Source organism: Lontra canadensis, unplaced genomic scaffold, assembly GCF_010015895.1.
Source record: "Lontra canadensis isolate GAN:19392208 unplaced genomic scaffold, GSC_riverotter_1.0 scaffold1, whole genome shotgun sequence".
Taxonomy (NCBI): Eukaryota; Metazoa; Chordata; class Mammalia; order Carnivora; family Mustelidae; genus Lontra; species Lontra canadensis.
In genome coordinates, this window is record NW_022630995.1 from 65,262,110 (window position 1) to 65,284,157 (window position 22,048).

The 22,048-nt window shown below is 58.2% G+C and overlaps 1 protein-coding gene across 6 annotated transcripts in view; it reads right to left on the bottom strand.

Moving 5' to 3' along the window:
* RGS12 (regulator of G protein signaling 12) overlaps positions 1–22,048 on the bottom strand; it is a 104,571-nt gene that overhangs the window by 5,525 nt on the left and 76,998 nt on the right. For 3 of the 6 annotated variants that reach the window (XM_032855881.1, XM_032855890.1, XM_032855910.1), the window contains 13 exons: positions 15,269–15,438; positions 14,645–14,737; positions 13,806–13,949; positions 13,082–13,261; positions 12,585–12,738; positions 10,908–10,984; positions 9,395–9,589; positions 8,972–9,045; positions 8,356–8,482; positions 6,424–6,520; positions 4,806–4,876; positions 4,257–4,410; positions 2,493–2,975 (listed from right to left, as the gene is read on the bottom strand). In XM_032855881.1, the coding sequence (XP_032711772.1) occupies positions 2,493–2,975; positions 4,257–4,410; positions 4,806–4,876; positions 6,424–6,520; positions 8,356–8,482; positions 8,972–9,045; positions 9,395–9,589; positions 10,908–10,984; positions 12,585–12,738; positions 13,082–13,261; positions 13,806–13,949; positions 14,645–14,737; positions 15,269–15,438 (2,019 nt within the window). Of the gene's footprint in view, positions 1–2,492; positions 2,976–4,256; positions 4,411–4,805; positions 4,877–6,423; positions 6,521–8,355; positions 8,483–8,971; positions 9,046–9,394; positions 9,590–10,907; positions 10,985–12,584; positions 12,739–13,081; positions 13,262–13,805; positions 13,950–14,644; positions 14,738–15,268; positions 15,439–22,048 lie in introns of those variants that run through there. The other 3 variants (XM_032855899.1, XM_032855905.1, XM_032855908.1) reach the window with 3 other exon arrangements.

The following is a 22,048-nucleotide window of genomic DNA, read 5'->3' on the forward strand; positions in this document are numbered from 1 at the left end:
TGAGCCTCGGAGCCCGGGGGCCCCAGGCCATCAGCCCACTGCATTCTTCACCCTGAACTGATCCACGGTGACCACTGTGTCGCTAAGAAATATTTCCCAGCATCTGCGAGAACCGGTGAGAATCACTGTGCCGAGACCTGCCTTCTAAACTGTGAGAGATACAATTCGGTGCTCAGTGCCTCCCACGGCTGTGACCGATGCTCTCCTCCCACTTGACATAAGAATCTCGGGGTCGCCTCCCTTTTGTTGCAACGTGGAGGTGCCGGACACAAGGCTTGGGGGCCAGTGGTTCTTCCACACAGAGAGCCCATGAGGAGCCTAAGTCCGAGGCCTCCAGGCTGCCAGCCCTCGCCAAGCTGGGCCCGAGCCGGTTGCGCAGGAGGGAGCTCAAGGCCAAGGCCCTTCCCAGCAGATGGGCTTGTCAGCTCCAGAAGATACAGGTGGGTGTTGGACCCTGCCCAACTCCTCTGGGCCCACCCACTCCCCGGCCCATGGCCAGAGCCCCTCTGTCTTGGGACCGCTGTGAGCCAGGGGGCTGGGGTGCACGTGCCGGCCGTGGGACTGGTCCAGCCAGGAGGAGCCGGCCACAGTATGGGGAACACAGGAGCCACTGCCCTCCACCCCAATGGGTCAGAGATGCCAGCGCATGGCCGTTGAGTCATCCTGAGGGACAAGCGCAGGGTGGCTGCACGTCCCATGCTGGTGGTCACTCTGTGTGCAGATAGCCCCCGGGGGTGAACAGCGGGGGCCAGACACCCCGGTACCTGGGGCCGACCAGCCCCGCAGGGATCCAGGTCAGGAGCAACTGGCCACTGAGCTCAGCCATGCAGCCTCACTGACCACCACCCAACGCCCAGACTCTCCTCCCCTTGACAGGGTGGCAGAGACAGACAGGGGGCACCTGACCACGGATGGAGGCTATCAGCGCGCTTGGGGAGAGGAGGCCCTACCTGTTAGGCCCCCACGTGGCCCAAGCGCAGTGCTGCATGTCCCCCTTGCTGCTCCCAGGGTCGTGCAAACGGCCCCCCACACTGCTCCCCGTTGCATGGCCATATCTGTGGGTGTGTGTGAGACACTCAGGGATGCCTATGAGTGCAGGGCTCAGGATCTTTAAAAGCCACTACACTAAGGCAAACCCGTGGAAAGCAGGAAGGAATTTTCGAAAGAGAAAGAAGAGCGCTTTCAAGCAGTCCGATGACAAGATCCAGAGTTTATTACTCTCAGAAGAACACAGACCCGGAACACAGGGGAACCTGCACACAGATATCTACAAATGAGAGCAGAAAGGAAAGTCGGCCGCAGGCAGGCGTGCAAGAGTGCGGCGCATGGCGGGACCACGGCTCCTCCCGGTTCAGTGTCCGTGCGTGGTCTCGGCGGGAAGGCACCCAGAGGCCCTGCCCACGTGGCTTATGTCCCCAGAGTGCCCAGACGTGGACTTATGTACAGAACACACCATGACAGCGCTTCCCTGGCCCCTGGTCCTGGGGCACACTCGACTACCATCGGCATTCTGGGCTGGGCCGAGCCAAGGGAGGCACTGGTGTCCCCCGACGGCAGACCACAAGAGTGGTGCCAGGGTCCGCGCATCACCAAGCACAGAAAGGAGAAAGGACAGCCACCAGCGGCTCCGGCAAAGTGACCACAGCCCAGGGATGGGGGCACAGGCACACACGTTGGGGATTGGATCAGGACAGAACTGCTCCTAGAAGGCCGGGAGCCCCGCTTCAAGCCTGGGAATCTGCGGCTCTCTCGGGCGGCTGGACCGCTCGGTTCCACACCCACGAATCCGCGCATCCGTCTGGAGAAACGTCTAAGCCTATTCCGGGCCAGGGGGCCCCCAGGGACTTCCTGTGACACCCTGGGAACTGAGCCACGGCCCGGCCCACATGGGGCCAGACCCCACTGTGGTCTGCCGGGGTCAGGCAGGAGTGTGCAGCCCTCCCCGCGAAGGACCGGGGTCAGAGAACATGCGCTCTCCTCACCAAATCACACGGGGCTTTCCGGGTTTGCTCAAGACAAATGCTATTTTTTTTTTTAGTCTTGAGACACAACACAAAAAATACTAGCTATCCAGATTTCAAGAATAGCACATACATTTTCAGAAACTCCCTGGGCCTTGCTGGGAGGCGGTCCTGGATGCGGGAGCGAGGGAGGGGCTGGCAGGCGAGTGCCGCTGTCTGCGCAGGCACGGACACAGCCCACACGCACGTCCCCTCCCAGAGCATCGCCAGGGCCTGGCACACTCACCCTGAGCCCCTCAGTGACCCGTGCTGGCCACACGCAGAGGCGCTCCTCTTGGAAAAGGCAGAGGTGGCCCCCAGCAAGGAGGACAACAAAGGTCCTGTTGGAACCTCGTCGGAGAGAGGGTTCTAGGCAGAGGGGACTTACCATAGCTGTTTCTGTTTTTTACTGGAAACAGAGTGGATAACACCAGGTGGATAGTGGAGGAGCAGAGAGTCAAAGGTGTGCAGGGGGGTCAAACTCGGAGGTACCTGGTCTTGGAGGTCCAGCCGAGTCCTGCGGGGTGGGGGTGGGCGGCAGTAAAGTGCTGTTGGGGCTGCTGATGTCCCCCTCCCCTGTGAGCGTCAGGTCAGCCACGTGCTCGCCCTCCATGGTCTGGACGCCCCCAGCCTCAGCTTCCTGGGAGTGGGGTGAGGGGGTCTGGGGAGCACTGAACGGCGGGCTGCCACCCGAGCTGGGGCTCGTCGTGGGGCTCGTCGTGGGGCTTGTGGCAGGGCTTGTGGCGGGGCTTGTGGCGGGGCTCGTGGCGGAGGGCCAGGGAGCCTTGTCCTTGCCGTTGCTGGTCAAGCTTCTCTTGCCGAAGCTCTTGGTGGCGGTGGGCGAGGGCAGGGTCCGCTCCACAGGGCCGGGAGGTAAGCGCAGGAACTCAGGCAGCACCAGGTCCTCCTTCCTCAGCAGCCCACGCTGGTCGTCGGCTCTGTTGCTCTGAGCTTTGGAAATGAGCTCAAAAAACTCTAGTGGAAAAAAGCCCCATACAGATCAAGCTTTAGAGTTCCACACCCAGGCCTGTATCACAACCACAAAAAATTCACCTTCTAGGAAGCTCGCATTGTGGGCTGTCCCATGGCCCTGGAAAGTGTAGGCTCGGGCCAGCCAGGCACCTCCGTCTGGCACCCTCTCTGCCCCCAGAGCTGCAGGGAAGGCCCCACCCCAAGAACTCAGTGGGGTCAAGTTCAGACTTGAACAGACTGAAACCCCCAAGCAGCCCCGGCTGTGTGAGGATGGCTCGAGAGGTACGTTCAGCGCCCAGACTCTAGCCGGGGTCTCTGAGTACCTGGGGGAAGCCCTTTACCCATGTCCTGGCTCCCTCGTGACGCTGACAGGGAGGCCACCTGAGGCACAAGCGAGCCCATGGTCCCCGAAGAGGGGCCCCCACTCTCTCTCCCACCTCTGCCTCCAGCCTCCTCGATGGCTCCCCCAAGCTCCTGTCACCTTACCTGGGCTGTCCGCCAGCTGTAACTGGGGGTCACTGTTCAAAGGAGAAGGAGTCTAAGCTGAACTTTCTCTAGCATTTAAAGGACATTCTTAATTTTGAAGAATGACAAGGACTTTAAAATCTCAAATCTTAGTAGCTCTCAGCCGGGAGCAGGCTTGTGTCTTACTTCTGCCTCCTTGGCGGCTGGTGACAGCCAAGGGGGTGGGGTGGTCAATGGGGCTCGGGTTGGCCTTCACGGGGAGCTAACTATGGGTCCCCCAGCCTAGGGACTGCTCCCTGGATCACAATGCAGGTCCCAGTAACAGTTGTTAGTTTTGATTCTGCCGTTAGAAGCTTTCAGAAGAAAAAGAAGTTTCCATAAGCGATCACCTCTCCTTGGGTCTCTGAGGCCACCCTCCCTCTCCCCTGCAGGCCCAGGGAGGGCAGAGCATCTGGCCAGCAAGTCCAGGGCCCTCTTGGCCTCCGCCTTCTACCTGGCAACCCCTCCCCCCATGCTAGTGACCCTGACACTACCAAGGCCTTGCAGGAGCTGGGGAGGGGGAAGCCACACACAGACCCTTGAGAACCACTTGCTGCCCCCATCGAGGGCACTCCCTGTCCCTTAAGGGCCCAATTCTCAGTCTGACAACTGGGAAGAGTGTACGGCAGCCACAGACTGACCCAGGACGAGGGCACGCTCACTGGGATGGGGATGGCATCCTTCTGATGTTAATGGCTCAGAGGAGCTCCTAACAACAGCCCTAGGAAACTGACATTGCAATTCACTAGAAAACGCGGAAGTTGTAGAAAGCACACATACCCTCTGCTTCGTCCAAATTAATTTTCTGATATTTTTTTTTCCCAATCTTTGCAATAGATTCTTCTCTCTTTGAAAGCCGGGAATCCCTAGCATTTTTTCCATTTTCTCCTTTTATTTTAATAGAATTAGACTTGCCTAGTGTTCTCTCCTCTCCCTGCATTAGAAGGAAAGTCAGAGTTCTGCTTACACGTTGGACACATGACAACACACAATCCATCAGTTAGAGACAAAAAGCACCCCCCGAAATACAGGCCACAGGGACACACACTTTACGTGCCTTGCAGGAAAACCAATCACAGCTATAAAAGTCACAAGAACAAGAGTGTGAGTGTGAGGCACCCCCCCACCCCCAATGCAGAGGAACAGCCAGCCCATGGTTAGGGGAAGCCGGGCACCAGACAGGGAACAGGGGTGCAGGGCTGGCCCCCGAGCACATGGCCGATGGGCACGACGGGAGGCCAACGGAGGAGCTTGAGGGGCCCGGCCCGCCCCAGAGCTGCACCACCCACCAGCAAGGGACCCGTGCAGACGAAGGCGGGGGGGAATTACCGTAGCCGAGTGATTTCTGGAACTGGAATTTACAGCTGTATTCTGTCTGGTTGGTGTACTTTTCTGTTTTTCTGTGGATACCCAACACAATGAAACATGCCTTATGATTTCCGCAAACTGCAAATTCTCCTGAATGTTCAAATGTAATTCTATTTCTATTGCTTTTGGGAGAAAGCTGTAGAGAAGGCCCAAGTATGAAACATCCCGTATCAAATACACACACACAGGCCAAACCCCTAAGTGCAGGACTAAGGGACAAAGACCACCCTCTCCCCCTGTCGTATCTGGGGCAGGAGACGCGCCTTGTCTGAAGACACGCGGGAGGAACGGCGGTCCCCTGCAGTCGAGGGGAGGCATGGTGAAAGGAAAGCTCATTTCAGGTACTGTATGAATATTCTTAAGAAAGCAGAAGAGTCTCACACTGATGACATTTTCAAATACGGCTGTTGCCCCACATCAGGACGGTGGGCTGGCCTCTGCCAGCACCAGAGGGACAAAGACCACTCCTCCGGCCTGGAGCACTAATGTTAGCACTCCTGCCTATCCCAGTTTTATAAGACCATGGGGGGCTCCTGCCTGCAGCGCCCCCATCACCTTCCCCTGCGCACAGGCAGGCCGGAAGGTCTGACCTTGCCAGACCCTGAGGGAGGGCCCCATCCTGCTCGGCAGCTCACCCGACAAGGGCCAGGTACCAGGCCCCAGAATGAGCACAGCATTCTTTAGAACCAAGGGTGGGCCCAGGAAGGTGTCTCCTCTCTGCAGCGAGGCGGGAGAGGAGCAGGAGCACGGAGGGCCTCCAAGGGGACAGAGATAAGCACGCCCAGTTACACTGCGGAGCCGAGCCAGCCCTCACTGGGTGGAAGCCCAGGAAAGGGGAGAAGCTGCCCCAGTGGCCCCTGGCAGCTCCTTGTGGAGTATCTCCTCTCTCGGGTTCTCAGTAGGCAGTTCCAGAAAGCCCTCTCCAGGAGGCATGCTGCCTATCACTCTCCGCCTTGAAGGGGACTGGATGTTCTGAGGAGGAGCATCAGGGCAAAGCATGGGGGACTGACTGCTGGCCCCAAGGTCGGGCACCGGCCCAGGTACCCCAGGATCTCCAGGTCAGGCCTTTCGTGGCAGAGGCAGTGGGAGGTAAATGGCTCCGTAAACCTCCTAATTCCCTGCACACGAGCAGCAACGGGGGCGTAGACAGGGTTAGCCCTCCATCTCATCTCTGCTGGGCTTGTGTCCCTCATGCAAAGCACCAAGAGGCAGCACTCTCTGGCTAAGGCCCTGGACACAGGGAGCGCTGGAACCTTAGCACAATCCTATGGCAGGGGTGGGGGGGTGTCAAGCAGGACTATTGCCCCTTCTTATAGCCAAGAGGACACACCCTGCTCATCAGCAGGCGGGCCGATCCCCCAGCAAGGCCCTCATGCTCCTGGTCCCCCTGCCTCCAGCCCACAGACGGGCGTGGACTGGGGTGGGCTGGGTCCTTCAGATGCCCGGCTAGGGGATCATGAGGCCCCATAAGACCCTAAATGAGACCACCCAGGTAGCAGCACTGGGGGCTTCCAGGAGGTGCACAAAGGGGACCCTAGCAGGCTAGGGGGACCAGGGGAAGCCTCGGGGCCTTGCTTACCTTTTCCTCTGGAGGGCTCCTTCTCCTCCAAGATGACCCGCTGCCCGTCCAGACTTGATATGGGGGCGCCAAGGTCCAGGGGCTCCTTCTCTCCACTCTAGGGGCACAGAGGGAGCATTGAGTCACTCACCCCGGGTCGGAACTCTCTGAAACAGCTGCTCACAGGAAGACCACCCCAGGTATGATGGAGTCACATGCCAGGGGACCCCAGGTCCTGTCACCTCGGAGGGCTGCTTCAGAGGGCACTCCACAGGTGCCCAGCCAACACGCGTGGGACCTCCCCAGGACTGGCCACCCAGCTTCTGAGTACCAGCTGGCCCACAAGGACAGGGATCTGAGACCCGGGGGCGGGGGGAAGGAAGCCTTGTGAACACTGCAGACCTCTCAGTCCACAGGGCCAAGCTTCGAGCTGCAATGAGTCTGCTCACTGTAAACCAGCCCCGAGCCCCTCAGACGCGGCTGGAGGGTGAGAGATGAAAGCAGAATGCCCCCTCCCCCTGGCCAACTACGCAGACAAAGGACCCTGAACTTGGAGTTTGGCTCCCTGAGTTCCGTTAGTCGAGAGAACGCTAAAAGTGACCGATGTCCCATTGGGGAGTGACCTCCAGCTCCTGGTACCACCCATGAGGAAATGGAGCGCCAGCCCACAGGGCTGCCCTGCTTTCTACCTTCCCGACGTAAGTAGGCGCCATTCACCAAAGAAGCCACATCTGCCACGACCTGCTCCACAAGAATTCTCCGTGGCCAGAGCCCCAAGGTAGGGGACCCGCTCTTTCTGGTGATGGTCTCAGCAGCCAGAAAACAGCTCATCTGGGAACAAGCCCAGGGGTGTGCTCCTAAGACTCACCCCAGTTTACAGAGAGGAAGACTGAGACACCGAGGGGTGGAGCACTAGCTAAGAATCACAACAGAGTAAAAGCAGGATGCCTCGGCCATGCCCCTCCCTGACCAGCACAGTCTGGCCTTGGCCAGTGGGTCTCCCTGCTGAGCTGGGGAAGGGGCTTCTGGCTACCCTCAGGGTGTCTGTGCAAAATTAAAATCCTAAAACACTGGTGGGGTACCTGGGTGGCTCAGTCCAAGCATCCCACTCTTAATTTCGGCTCAGGTCATGATCTCAGGTCATGGGATAGGGCCCTGTGTGGGAGTCTGCTGAAGATTCTCTCTGTCTCTCTCTCTCTCTCTCTCACCACCCCCCACTCACCTGTACTCTCTCTCTCAAAAAAAAAAAAAAAAATCCTAGAAGTACTTGAAATTATAGCTCTGATAAAGTTTATCTCTGAAGAAGGAATGCAGGACAAACACTGTCGTTAATCGCCACGTTTCACAGCAAAGGAGTGGAGTGTGCTGAGAACAGTGCTTTCAGCACAGACCAGGTCTCAGGTCCCAGGACGTCTCCCACAAACACCCTCTGCTCACAGGGACAGGGTACTCTGCCCAGGTTCACGCTGGCGTCTTTGTCCCAAAGCACGGTCTGCTCCCACCCACTCACCTTATTCATACCCCAGGGTCCCTGCTTGAAATGACAAGGTTTTCAATCTAGAGGTGCAGACAGGACTTGGGCCATGTCAGGGAGAGCGCCCCCGCGAGGCTGCCAGCAGAAGTGTGGCAGCCGCTCGCACGCAGGACGCATCAGTGCCCATCAGTGCCCCCGGCTCTCAGCCAGCGGAGCACACCTGCAAACGGCAGGGGGACTCCAGGGATCTCTAGGGGTAAGTTTCTCCTTTTGGAGTCCCTGGATCAAAGCCACACCTCCATGATCACCCAGAGCCCGCTGGGAGTGAGCAGGGGCAAACAAGCCACAAGGACCTCCACTTACTGGGACACCTTCCCCCCAGGGCCATGTGGCCCTTGCTCTGGCTTGCCTGTGGCACATCGAGGGCCCACAGGCCTGTCCACACAGGGAGCACAGCTTCGCGCCCCCGGGTCACTCACCAGCCTGGCCACCAGCTCATTCAGGTGCAGGCCATACTTGGCCACCACAGGCCGCAGCACTTCTGTGACGGGCTTGGTGGGCTTGGCCTTAAGCCCCACGGACCGGTTAATTGGAACCAGATCGAGCCTGGGTGGAGGGGAAGACACACGAACAGAGCTGTTGCACACGCACACTGAGCCGTTCCTCCCGGAGGGCACCACAAGCGTGGCAGCTCCCTGGGGTCCCTGGGTTGGCGCCAGGTTGCAGCTGTGGAGCATTTTCGGCAGGAGAAGGAAGCCACAGGGACAGGGGTGGGGCTTCTGGAAGGTTTCCAGTTGGGTGTCATAGCTGGCAAAGACGCCCCCCCCCCCAACCGGTGAATGGCCAGCACTCTGCTGTCCTGCCCACGTACCCCTGAGTGTGGCCCCACAGCAGGTATGACACAGGATGGAGAGTGACCCCCTGACCCCATGGGTCCCTGGGGGCTACATGCAGCTGCTGTCAACCCACCACCCTGCTCGTGAAGGGGGCACCAGCCTTCCTTTCCCAGCCCAGCATGCAGGGCTCACGGGGATGTCCCCAGACACAGCTGCGTGGTCCTGGAGCCCTCAGGACACAGCTGGGGCATTTTCGTACCGAAACAAAGTACGCTTCTCTAGCCGCAGGTCCCGAGACTCCAAGATGCTACTGTCTTGATGCAGCACCAGAGGCTTTGCGATGCATGGAGAGAACAGAAACCAGGTAAGACTGGGGGCAAGCAGCACCCTTGACCTGCTCCCAGACCGCATGGGGAGGTACAGCAGCGCCGGAAAACCGCGGCTTCTAAACCAGCCACCCCATGGAGGCTGCGTGTAGACAAGCGAAGGCTAACATGCCGAGGGCTCCGGGCAGGGCGGCTAGGCTCCGGAGGCAGAGCCATCAGCCAAAGGGCCTCACCCAGCCACAGCCTCAGGGGACTGGGCAGATTTAGTGGACCAGACAAACAGACCCACTGTTCTCCCCCACCCCTGGGCAGCATCCCCCAGGAGAAGGGCCCTGAGGGTCCACGCAGCCCCCTACCTTGTCCCCGCCCACCAGGAAGAGGTCCACAGCAGCCCCATTGATGCCATGTCGCTCGCAGAGCCCAGCCAGGACCTCTTTGATGGACAGCCCTGCCTTGACAGCCACCACGCAGGACGTCCCATCTGGGAGCTGGATACAGCAGTGCTTGGTGGCCTTGTCCCGCTCTGGTCCGGAGGTCCTGCAGGCCTCTGACTAGGGAGCCGGGAGACAAGTGTTATGGGCAGGTGTGCAGGGCGCCCAGAGAAGGGCTCCAGCTGGCCGGTGTGGGCAGGGTGGGGTGGGGCGGGCAGGGGCCACGATCCTCCTTTAGCTGCTGGCAGAGGGCCCACCCTGCCAGTGCCAGGGCCAGGCTGAGGCCTCCAGTGCCCCTTCCGCCCAGAGGATACTCTACACCTCTGCCTGGGTGAGGACGTGGCCCAGGTTCACCAAGGGCCCAGCGGAGGACACCAGCCACAGGGTAGGGGTGGGCGGGCAGGGGAAGGCAGAGCCCTGGATCGCTGCACAGGCAGAGGCTTTTGGGACCGTCTGCATCATTCACTGACTAAGTCAGAGGCGCAGGGCATCGCTACTTAGCACTCTGTCCCAGCACCAGGACCCACACTCTGATGCAGGGGACCCTGATGGGCAGGGCATGGACCCAGTGTGTGGCAGACCCCTGGGTCTCTCCGTGACATCTCCTGGGGTCTCTGAGTTACACCAGTGTCCCCCCGCTGCAGACAGGCCCCTGCAGATGTCCTTCCCACATGCGACCTGCCCTGGCAGGTGCTACCCCCCCACCCCCCCCGGCAACTATCTCCTCCTGACAGTCTGGAACTCTCTGCCGCCCCAGCTGCATTCCGGAAAATGTAGCTTGTAGGTGGTAGGCCGATGATAAAACAGGCCCAACCATTCCCTTCCCACGGACGTGGACGCAGGAATAAAGGGTGTTTGTTTCAAGCCAAGGTTCTAGGGTGTCTGGCAGGCAGCAACAGCGAATGGACAGGTGGGTAAACCCCTCCAGCTTTAACTGTTACACAGTGTAACTGCAGAAGTAATAATATGCTACATTGTCATTTGACAGTGACAAGTGACTGGGATGTTGGCAGCCGTAAGGGTTTCCAAACCTGGTATCAGACAAGAGCTGACAGCCAGCCCGCCCCTAATGAGACAACTGGGCTGCGTGGGCTGGGCCCAAGGGGAGGCGGAGCCCCCGCCACGGCCACGCCCCCCACTACAGGAGCACAAACACAGGAAGGTTTGCCTTAGTGGAATATTCAAACTGGGAGACAAATCCAAGTGAGAACAAAAGGGCATCCACAGTAAGTCCAGAAATCAGCATGCAAGGATCAGCCCCCCACCCCCGTCTGCCACACAGGTACCCACGCGGCCAGGAGCCCAAGGCTGGCAAGGGCCCCGACCCAAGCCCAGCCACCCACGTCCAACACACGCATTTGTGGGGCTTTGTGACTGAACACGGAGGTGGGGATCACTTATCAGCTGTGACCCTGGGGACAGGGGAGGTATGACTTACCAAGTCCAGGCTCCCCGTGGAGGACACGGAGCCCTGTGACTCACGGCGGCCCAGGCCTCCGTTGGCGTGCAGGGGCTCTTGAAGGGGAAACATGGGGACTCAGAAAACCAAACAGCACTTTTTGTCACTTTTCCCCACTTACTGTCACCTCTCCCAACCCCACCCTTCAGGCTGAGCAGACGAAGGACACGGAGAAGACTTTTGGAGGCACGGCCTCCCCTTTCCGACAGTCTGGCGCACCCCCAGGTCACAGCTAGACGGCTCTGCTCTGCCCTTGGCCACAGCCGGCCCCCAGACCCCCAGTGGTAGCCAGCAGCAGGTCAGAACACAAGTCCATGCTCCTGCTGCAGGACCTCCCTTCCCCTCATTTAATCTGGGGTTTTTACTTCAACAAGTGGCTTCTGGGCACAGATGAAAACACCCCAGCAGGTTACGGCAGCTCTGCCCACTCACGGTTCAACTCACATCTTCCTATGAAGTCCTCAAGTGAGCCCACAAGCGTGCCAATTGCTACTATCACCCGAATGCCCTGCTGTCTTTGGCTAAACTAAAGATCACGAAAACTGACCCGGGGAGGCCCTCTGAGAACACAGGACCTGCTCCGTAGTCGAGCCACGCCTGGTGGCTGCAGGCCAAGACATAAAGACACAGCAGCCCTGGGTCCCACTGACCTTCTGAGCCACCGGCCCCCCATTCCTGTCTCCCAGGTACTCAGGGATCCCTGGCCCCATCTGACAAGCGCTCCCGCCCCCACAGCAGTCTCCCACTGATTGAGTTCTGCAAGTCCGTCTGCCTGGACTTTAGAAGGAATGCTTATAGTCACACCCATGGCACGACCATCTGTACAATGGGCATAAGAAGACTGAGTCCACCGGCTGTTCTGAGGACGAGATCAAACGTATTTGATCCAGACCGGCTGGCATGGCACAGGCCCCATCCTGGGAGCTGCCACCACCTCTCATCCTCAGGTGTTCCCTCCCAGCAGTGTCTCCATAAATGCCCCAAACTTGGGGACCACAGGCCTGGAGCCTACGGGTTATTTCCTGAAAAATAATCCCTTTCCCAAGAATCCCTCGAGGAGAAAATCCTTCCAAGGCTTTTCTGCTTCATGCTTTTTCATGCCTGGTGTCAACTGCTATCTTTCTCCACCTTATCCCGAAAGCACTCTCATTGCCTCTGACCCGCCTTCCAGGATGAGCCTGTCCCTCTCACCCCATCTTCTGAGCTACGCACAAGAAAGAAACAAAGGGATAAAATCTCTAGAACGGCTGTCAGATTTACAGTAATAAGAAATGCCAAAGGCTCACGTAGCCCTATGCACACCTAGAAAAAAGCCTCGCCAGGAAGCCGAAAGGCGGTCCGGGTGCACAGGTAGGACACTGCTATTTTTCTTCTCCTCCCAGTTTCCTATAAGATGCCAGAAGAGGACCGGATGGGAAGCCCACCCCGGCAGGGTGCCCTGGCCTGAGGAGGACTGCGCTGTCGTGCACCCTCACCCCTTTTTCAAAAGGCACTATTGCCGCCCTGGTTCACTCTGGCTGGCCCACCCGCAAAGGGCCACACCAGGACACAGCACTGTGCTCTGAGCATTCCAGAGGTGCCCTCCCTGCCCGGCCCCACCACTCCATCTGCGCCCCAGTGGGCCAACTCCCGGATACCCATCGGCACACCACGAACCATTTGCGTGGTCACCATGCTCCTTCTTCTTCTGGGACCGCCCAGTGCTCCTGGTCCTGGACCAAGAGAAGAACGCTCCTTTCCGCTTCTTCTCACTGTCCTCGTCCCCCAGCTCTTCGTTCAGGGATCGTCCTGATTTTGATTTTCCGCTCAGCTGCCATCCAATGGAGATGTTAACATGTCATGATTTCATCGTTACATGAAGAGTGAAAGGAAGCGGAGGAGAGCTGTAAAGCTATCTGTGGGACAGCTCAGCCCTCCAGCGGCCACAGGGCAGCTCTGTCACTGGCCAGAACCCCCACCCCCAGCCACGGGCACAGGGTGCATCCCGGGGAGAGGGGGCTGCATCCCAGGAGGGCCGCATCCTTGCGGGGGATGGGGGGTTGCATCCTGGCGAGGGGTTGTGTCCCAGTGGGCGCTGCGTCCCAGCGGCCTCTGCTCTTGCTCCCCACAGGGCAGCTCCCCTCTCTGAGAGGACATGGCCAGGGCACAGGCACCTTTTTCGGCGTGGACACGCTAGAGTGCTCAGAGCTGACACTGTGCTTGGAGGCCGGGCTGCTGGGGACCTGCTGCGCATCGGGGAGTGAGCGGCCTTCTACCTCGGCAAGGATGCACTCCTGGTACAGCTGGGACTTGAGAAAGCGGGTGTAGCTGTCGAACTTCATCAGGTTGAAGATCTGCAGGGCACATGCGGCACGGTTCAGCTCCCGAAGCAGCTAGCTAGCTAATGTGTGGGCCCAGAGAAGCTCTACTTTGGTAAATAAGAATGAGACCCAGAGTAACTGCAGACCAGCAGGACGTGAGAACCTTGGAAGGACTTCCCTCCGTTTTCCCCACGTAATTCATGGGACTGAGCAGCAGACATCATCCCTGAGGGGGCCAGTGGGACACAGGCTCTAAAACATATTAGGTCCCACATACCCTTTTAATCACAGCGACGCCCTAGGATTAAACAACTCCACGTATCTGTGACATCACACAAAGGCTGATACAGGAGAGGCCAATGAGAGGTCGCCGAAGATGGGGCCCTCCCCAACTACAGCCCGCTCCCCAAGAGCCTGGTGGGGGACCTGGGGCTTCTGGGGCTTCTTCCAGCCACAACATACCCACTGGCACCTCTCTGCCCCATCTGGTGGCTGGCTCACGAGCGCAATGCCCCTTCTCCCCCGCCCCGGAGAGAGCCCTGGTAGGAGTCTCCATAGGAAACTGAGGCACAGTCACCTGGAGCTGCTGCTCCTTGAACATGTCAGGGTGAGGCGCGCTGAGGATGTCATCTGCCAGCTGGGCCTGGCTATCGATGTTGACGGGGGTGGTGGCTTTGCTGCACAGAAACTTGCTGAAGATCTCACGGGCCCTGTAGGAGAGCTGAAGGACATGCGTGTGAGTGGAATGCGCGGGCCCAGCCCCTCCCCACAACATGTGTGCGTGCTGCTGCCGTCCCTCCATGTTCCAAATGCCAGACGTGGGTCCAGGCACTGGAGATGCGTTTTCTTGAGGCCCCTTAAATAGTTCCTTCTTGAATAAATTAATAGATAAAAGTCCGAGCCAGTATAAAACTTTTCACCAAATAGGCTCCTCCCTGACTTTTTTCAGGAGCTCTGTAACTGTTCAGAGACTCAGGTGCTGTGGCCTGGGGGGTGTCCGGGGGCACCATCCATGTGCGGGGCCTCATGCCTGCGGCCTCAGCAGAGGGGGAGCTCAGTCTGCGCAGCAGGCTTGGCAAGCGGGTAAGAGGCCCCACCAGTGGCAGGTGGACCACGGACAGCCTTGCGTGGGCTGCAGCATGCACCGGGACCCGTGCCCACGGGGGCTCAGCAGCCAGTGCAGGCGGCGCGGGCAGTGAGGCCATACAAAGGGACATGGTGAGGGGCTCTTCTGCCTGGGGATTTAAGCTCCGCTTTCAACACACTGAGCAGCAGCACACGTGCTGGGAAACAATTCATGGGAAGGGTGTTTACACACACCGTGTTTACACAAGATTGAATATCGTATACACGAAAAACCTTATTCTGAAAAAGAAGCATTTCAAAATCGTATGCTCTGGGCACAAACACACTCACCTCTTTTTTATCGTGTGCAGGCACATGGTTAAAGTATTCACAGGCCTGCCAGAATAAAATGTTTTCTTCACTGAACTCCTTCCTCAGGAAATCCTAAGAAAGACACCATCTGTGAGCCCTCACTCATGAGCAGGTAGTGGCCGCGGCATCTGCCCCCCCCGTCCCCCACCGAGCTGTTGCTGTGCTCTGGCTTCTTCCTTGTGCCCACTTTTCACAGACATCAGGGCTCTCTGGGTAGAGAGGGAGCACCTCTCCCCAAATTACCTGAAGCCACGTGCCCTGGACCAAAACACTGCACACTTTAAGGACCTCAGGCATGCTCCCAGTGGCTTCCTCAAGGGCAGAGAGCCCCTTCCCCCTAGATGGCCTAGCCACATGCGGCCTCCAAGCATTTCTAAGAAGCTCCCGTGCCCCTTGCTGCGGGGAGCTCCCCGGCACACAGCCAAGGCCAGGCTGGGCACAGGGCGCCCCCTTCAGCCCCTTGGCCTCGAGTGTGCTGAGCAGGTGGACAGGGGAGACCCCCCTGCAGTAGGCGTCATGGGGTCTGAGTCCCGGGTCCTGCTGGAGGAGCCCAGGCCAAGGGTCCTCATGGACCCCTGGGCCCCGCCACACCCCTCTACTCACAGAGAAGTAGCGAACTCCGAGAGGGTCCTGTAGAAGGCGCTCGAAGGACACGGCCCAGCTGGCGGCCCTCCTCTCACGCAGGCGCCGGCAGCTCTGCACGCTGGGGAGGCTGGCATTGCTGCTCAGACTGTGGTTGCTCACGCAGTCCTTCAGGTCGGTGCCAGTCAGTTCTGTGGGACCAGCACACACCTCACCTGCACGTGTGTCCGCCACGCCTGCCCAGCAGGACCCGGCCAGCCTTCGGGGGGAGGCTCTCCCCGACCTGCCTTCTCTAAAGCATGCGCTCAGCCAACACCACACGCCGAGTGCCTACAACACGCCCAGCGCCATTCTACGGACATGGAATGGGGCGCGGATCCAGGAGAGGGGCAACCACAGCCACACGCCACAGGTCCATGGCTGAGGGCATGCCGCACACACAACAGCGCTCCCGGGTGATCCCCATGGGGTGAGCAGAGGCAAAGGGGCCCAGATTGGGTGTCCAGGACCCGGGACACTGCTCGGTGTCAGGAGGGAACATCTGCTGTAGGAAAGCACACGCTCACACATGCGCCCTGTTCCGCACGGGCACGGTCCCGATGTGCAAGTGTGGCATAACGTCCAGACGTCCATCTAACCACACGTGTTGTGACAACTCATCAAAGGCCACTCCAGAGCGGAAAACACGACATGTGCCGCAGGAGTCTGGCTCCGGGCATCTACAGAAGAGCCCCAAAGAGCATGCATTCCTTTGTCTTTTAGGCAAGTTCCTGAATAACCCACTCTCTTCACAAAGGGAAGAGGAGGTGCTCCGGGAGCCCTGTGTCACCGTCTCCCATCTCATGTGAGCAGCGTATGGGGGCTCTCGGTCCCCACATGGGCAGGCCTGGTGAGCAAAACCCAAGGGAAGGGCCCAGACTGGCCAGGAGCTGGACCGGACACACATTCTGCCATGCACGCGTCCCCTTCAATACAGACAGCACATCCCACCATCCTACACAGGGCTGTTCCCTCCGTGGGTCCTAACACCATGGAGACCCAAGGCCAAGCCACGGCCTGCCAACCACAGAGGATACCCCTAACCCGCAGGGGTGTGAGGCTTGGAGGAGCAAAGCTAACTAATGAAACAGTGTTCATTAGCTACATCCCATGCTCCTGTCCCACCATGCACAGTCAGCCGTCAGGACTGGTGGCAGGAAGGAGCCCAGGGGAATAGTTTGTTGGCTCCAGCTCTAGGCCAACCGGAAATGCATCTTCTACTTAGTGACGAGAGGCCTACCATGGGGAAAGTGATGACCAGTGAGGCAGCTTGAGGCCCTTTAGGCTGATGCCCCCCCATGACTGCACGGAGAGAGCAGTAGGCAGAGGACCAGCCTGTGGCCGCCATGCCACAACCAGGGCCCCGGAGGGCCGGGAGGAGGCCACAGAACAGTCCTGCTAGCCCCGAGAACAGAGGGCTAAGAAAGCAGAGGCAGGAATCCGGTCAAAGGGGCCCCATGTGGGAACCAGAAACACTTGGGCAGGAGTCATTCAAAGCTCAAAAAGCATTTAGATTGGAAAAGAAAAGAAAAACAGAAAGTCAAAGAGTAACCTAGTAACTTACACGCTATAGACAAAAATTTAAATAAGATTCAGGAGACGAAACAAGATGAGAGAAAGACAATTTTCATTCTTCTTGGCGGCCCAGCAGAATTCACAGTGTGGTACATGTTACTTTTGAGACGAAAGCCTCCTGGTAGAATCTGCCAGTGCCACTCACCAAGGACCACAGGGGAGGCCCCGGCCCAGAGTTTGTCATCGAGATGCCAAGCTCACCACACGGCACGGCCACCCCATGGGCTCCACGCTGAGCGCAGCACAGCCGGCTGCCAGGGGTCTGAGCCCGGCCCGGCCCCCAGGGAACTCAACTGCGCCGTCACACAGACGGACGACCTGGCATCACTCTGTTCTACAATCCCCACACGCAGAAGCACCCCAAGTGAGAGCTGCCCATTTCCTGCTCACACGCACCCCTGCGCCCTCTGATTTGTGTCCAGTAGCTGCAGCAGTGAGGGGCAGGACCCCGCAGATGTTAATCCTCCCCCCAGATTTCCCAACAGAGGTTTTATTAGAACCAGATGAGCTGAGTATGAAAGTTCACGTGGAAGACTAAACGTGAAATGCCGGGAAAACAAAGCAAACCAGAGCCAGGGGGCGGGGTCAGCCCCACCTGGCGCCCCACTGCAGCTGTGGACTTACGGCTGTGACAGAAGGCCACACAGTGCAGGGACAACTGGAAAATCACTGGAGAGGTGATCAAGTCGGGATCCTCGGGGATCTGAACCAGAGGTTTCAAGGCAAGAACCTCAAATTAGAGAAGCTCTGGAAGGGAAGACGCCAGTCCAGAGCCGTGAGAGACAAGACGACAGGATGGTTAAAGGGACAGACGGCACCAAACTCTGTGGGCGGTGCTGGTGGGGCGGGCGGGGAGTGTGCGGGGAGGGGTGCTCAGGGTCAAAGGTACAGGCTTCCAGTTACAAGACAAACAGGTCTTGGCACGCAGGGAGCACAGCTCACAGCACCGTGCTGCAAAGACAACTGGCGAAGAGAGATCTTACAAGTCCCCGTCCTAAGAAGGAAAGCATGTGACTGTGTGTGACAGACATTAACCAGACATGCGCGGCAACCGTCCTCACTATATATACACGAACACCATCGCGCTGTACACCTTCAGCTCACGTAACGTCACCTGTCATCTGGACCTCAATGAAAAATGAAAATGAAATAAAAGTTTAAAGACACTATAAGCTGGGTCAAAAGACAAAGCCTGGGGGAATCCACACAATCCACTCCACAGAGGAAGGACTGATTTTCTTTACACTTAAGGGCACTTGCACGTCACCAATGAGAGAGATGTGGAAACCAAAGACAACTGGAGGGAAGGCGTGGCTGTCACTGCATGGGGGCTTGAGATGGCTCCAAGCCGTGTGTCGCTGTGTTCAGTCTCACTTCCATGAGCTAAAGGTGATGTGGACGAGCTATTTTGTACCTTCCTAGCAGGGTAACTTTGCAATCAGCAGGCACTTTCCTGCTATATTTTATGTTGATAAATGAGGTGATCCTCACAAAATAACTTTCAAAACATATTGTTAAGTATGAGCACCAAAACATTCTTCCTCTGGCCTTTCTTTCCTGGAGGCAATGAAGGCTGAACTGAGAACTGAGGGGTGGACAAAAGGTAACTGGCCTCAGAGGACCTGGAAGAGCCTTCAGTGAGTGGCCAGATGTGCAAAGGCCCTGGGACAGAAGAGGCATGGCTCAGGGCCAGTGTCTCTGGGCATAGGGGAAAATGACACACAGACTGCACCCTGGGGGGCAGTGAAGAACAAAGGAAGGTCAAGAAGACACTCCTTCACAGGTCCGTTGGCCTGGCTAAGGGACAAGGCAGCCTGCAGGAGGGGGCAGGTAGATGGGGGCTATGAGGGCAGGGGAGCACGCCAGAAGACCGGCCACAGACTGCAGACAGAGCAGCTGAACCCCATCATGGGTGGAGGCGCTTTCTGATTTTCTGGTGTCTGGATTCCAGCAAAGTGGCCAGCAGATCTGGAACACCTGCCCTCCTCGCTGCCAGGCCACGCAGGGCAGGAGCGAGGAGGGGAGCCTGGCACCCCGCCCTGGGCCGGGCAGGTGCTGTGGGCCTTGGCCTGAGCCTGGACGAGGAAAGACGCGGCTGAACAGAACTCGGAAGTGAAAAGTGACCCATCTGTTGATGGAACTCATTTTTATGAAACCTGCAAATACCAATTTTTTTTTTAAGACTCACAGCTCAACAGCTAACACTTCAAAAGCCTATTGGAGAAAGAAGCTTTAAAATTAAGTTAGGACACTCCTGGTGCCTCAGTCACCCTGCATGCATGCCCCACGATGACCCTGGTGCTCCCTCAGGGTGGCGGGCGCGGACTGTTGGGCAGGAGGCAGGACTGAGGTGCGCACACACACAGGCACAGGACATGTAGGCAATGTAGGGAAGAGTCTCCCTACCCCCATGGTTTGCATACCCACTCCTCCTGCAGGCCCGTGGGCCAGGCGGGCCAGGGGCTGGCTCTCATGGCCCACTTCCCCCTACCCCCCCCTACCAGAGTCGGGGAGGGTCATCTTGCCACCAGGCTCCCTGCATCCCGCGGGAGGAAACGCTGAGGCTCCTTCCCACGGTCTCCTTTTGTTTCTTTCTGTTTTGTTTCTCATTGAAACCACGAGAATGCCCGCCGGGCCTCAACTCCAGCGCAAGTGGAGCTTGGAGAGGGAGCAGGGGACGCAAGGACCCCGAAGGAGCCGCTCCCTGAGCCCCTCGAGGCAGGCCACACACTCGGCCATCTCCCTCACAAAGGCCAGACCTTGAGGAACACTCACAGTCTTCGAAGGAGGGAAACCAGAGACCATTGCTGGCTGTGTAAGCATGTCCATCCCGAGCTCTCCTCACCAGAGGGTCTCCTAGCAACTTTGACTGAAGGCACATGGTGGGTGCCAGCGCCCTGGGAGGGGGAGGGAGTGGGTGCTGCACCAGCGGGCTTCAAATCCCAGCGCCCTGCACATGTCCTCACCACATGGGGCCCGGCACCCTGCTCTTGAGACACACCATCAAAGCCTGAATTTCCTACCTCCACCTTCAGACTCACTCTGCACTTGTTCTCCAGCATGGACAAGAGTGCCCCTTTGAGAAAGGGGTGATCCTAACGGCCAGGGCCAGACAGGACAAGGAGATGAGAAGGGCTCGCAAGTCCACGCCACTGCCTGAGCCCCTCTCTTGCTCCGAGCGAGGAGAAAACAGCAGATCTGCCGCATTAGAGCCTCAGACGAGAGAACGTTCCCTGCGGCTTGGTTTCTTTTTTGTTTGAGTCCAAGAAATGCTTTCCTGGTGAGGAAGTTTTTAAAATTCACTTGACATGTGCTGAAAACTGGGAAAGCCACCCTCTTTACACTGGCCCAATAACCGTGCACGTTACAGGTTATACATGTATCGACAATGCCTTGGGATTATGATTTTATAGCTAATTCCACACCACACAGCTTGAGCCCGTCATCTCACCAGAACACCCCATCCGAACTCTGAGCTCACATCCCTGAAGTGTGCAAATCACTACTCGAGGTCAGGGTCCTGGGCCACTTGCCCCTGGCCACCTAAGCCTACCAGCAAACATACCTGTAGCTGCTCAGGTCAGCCAGCCCCCGACAAGCATGACAAGGTGCGCAGACCACAAGGGACTTTACCTGGGTAGAGCTGATAAGAGCCACTGTGATGCCACTTAACCAAATACTTCCAACCATTCACCGCAAACCACCCCTCCGAGTCCATACCAGGGTCAGCCGGCACAGCCCCCAGGGCCCTGGGCAAAGGCTCGGGCCACACACAGAGACATTGTTCCCAGCTCACGCTCCCCAAGGAGGCCGGTTAGCACACTCCCCAGCGACGGGTTTGCTGGGCAGGGCCGACAAAGGCGATGCTCCCCCTTCCAATAGTGTAGCCAACACAAAGCATCCCAGAAGCCACATGCATAATTCACGGCCAGACCTTTAGCCCGCGGCTGCTCGCGGAACCTGAATTATTTAGTCAGGCAGAGCAGAGCTCGGCTGCAGAAGCGGCGCGCCGGCTGGAGGCACCCGTGCCCACGGGGGAGGCTTCCCGCAGGCTGCCGGCCGGCCACAGTGCGCTTTCCCTGAAACGCTCTGGGAACAGAAAAGAATAAATACTCACAGCTTTTTGTGATAACTGTGAGGCTTTGAACTTGGATTTCCTGCTGTATCTGAGAAGTTTTCTAAGCCCCATAAAAGGCCTGTCTTTTCAAAATGAGAACAGAGAGTTCACCCCAAACCGCAGGGTGCTCAGGAATAAGTATGGAGTCGGGTCAGAAAGCAGCGCATCTTCAGCAGAAGCAGGGACGCTTTATTCACAAAACCTGCAGGGGCAGGATCGGCTTCAGCTGAGGTCCGGCCCGCCGCCGGCTCCGCTCTGATGTGGGCGCACAGCCCCATGCGCGGTTCTCCTGAGCAGGTGTTCAGCGGCTCCTGACAGTTCCGGGAGGACAGAGAGATAAAGCGGGGTCCCTGCTGGTCCTGCCTCCCCATCAACGTCCTTTCTGGCCTCACATTTCTGAAGCACAGGAAGACGCCCCACCACCACTCTCCAGGGAGGCAGCAGAGCATAGGAGAGGGCTCTGCTCCATCCCGGCTCCAGGGTTTCCGGGCCACAGGCCCCCATGTGCACGAGGCCAGAGCAGGTGGAGGGCCAGCGTCCCTGGAGCCACAGCTGGCGTGGCGGGCTCCGAGAGCAAGAGCCCTCGGTGCAGCTGGGCCAGACAGGGATGCACGGGGTTGGAGAGGCGGGGGCTGAACCAGAAGGTGCATGCAAACACCTGCCCCTTTCATATACTTTCAAACTTGCAGGAAGGTGACAAGAATAGTAAAAGGAACTCCTGCACACCCTCTACACAGATTCGCTGGACCTCTACCTACAATGCCCTATTTGCTAGATCATCCCTTCTCTCCCCCTCCCTCCCATCCACTTATCCACACACATACACGTGTGCACGCATGCACACACACAGCCCAAGCTGCTGGAGCTTTATTTGGAGATGGCGCCCTTCTTTGCCCCTAAATACTTCAGTGTGCATTTCCAAAGAACAAGGACACTCCTCCACCAACACAGCACAGTGAGCAAACCTGGGGAAAGCAGCAGTCTGCATTCCAAAGTCATCTACAAGGTCCTTTCCAGCTGTTTCCCCAGCTCAGCCCAGGACTGAATTCAGGACCCCAGAGCTGTCCTGT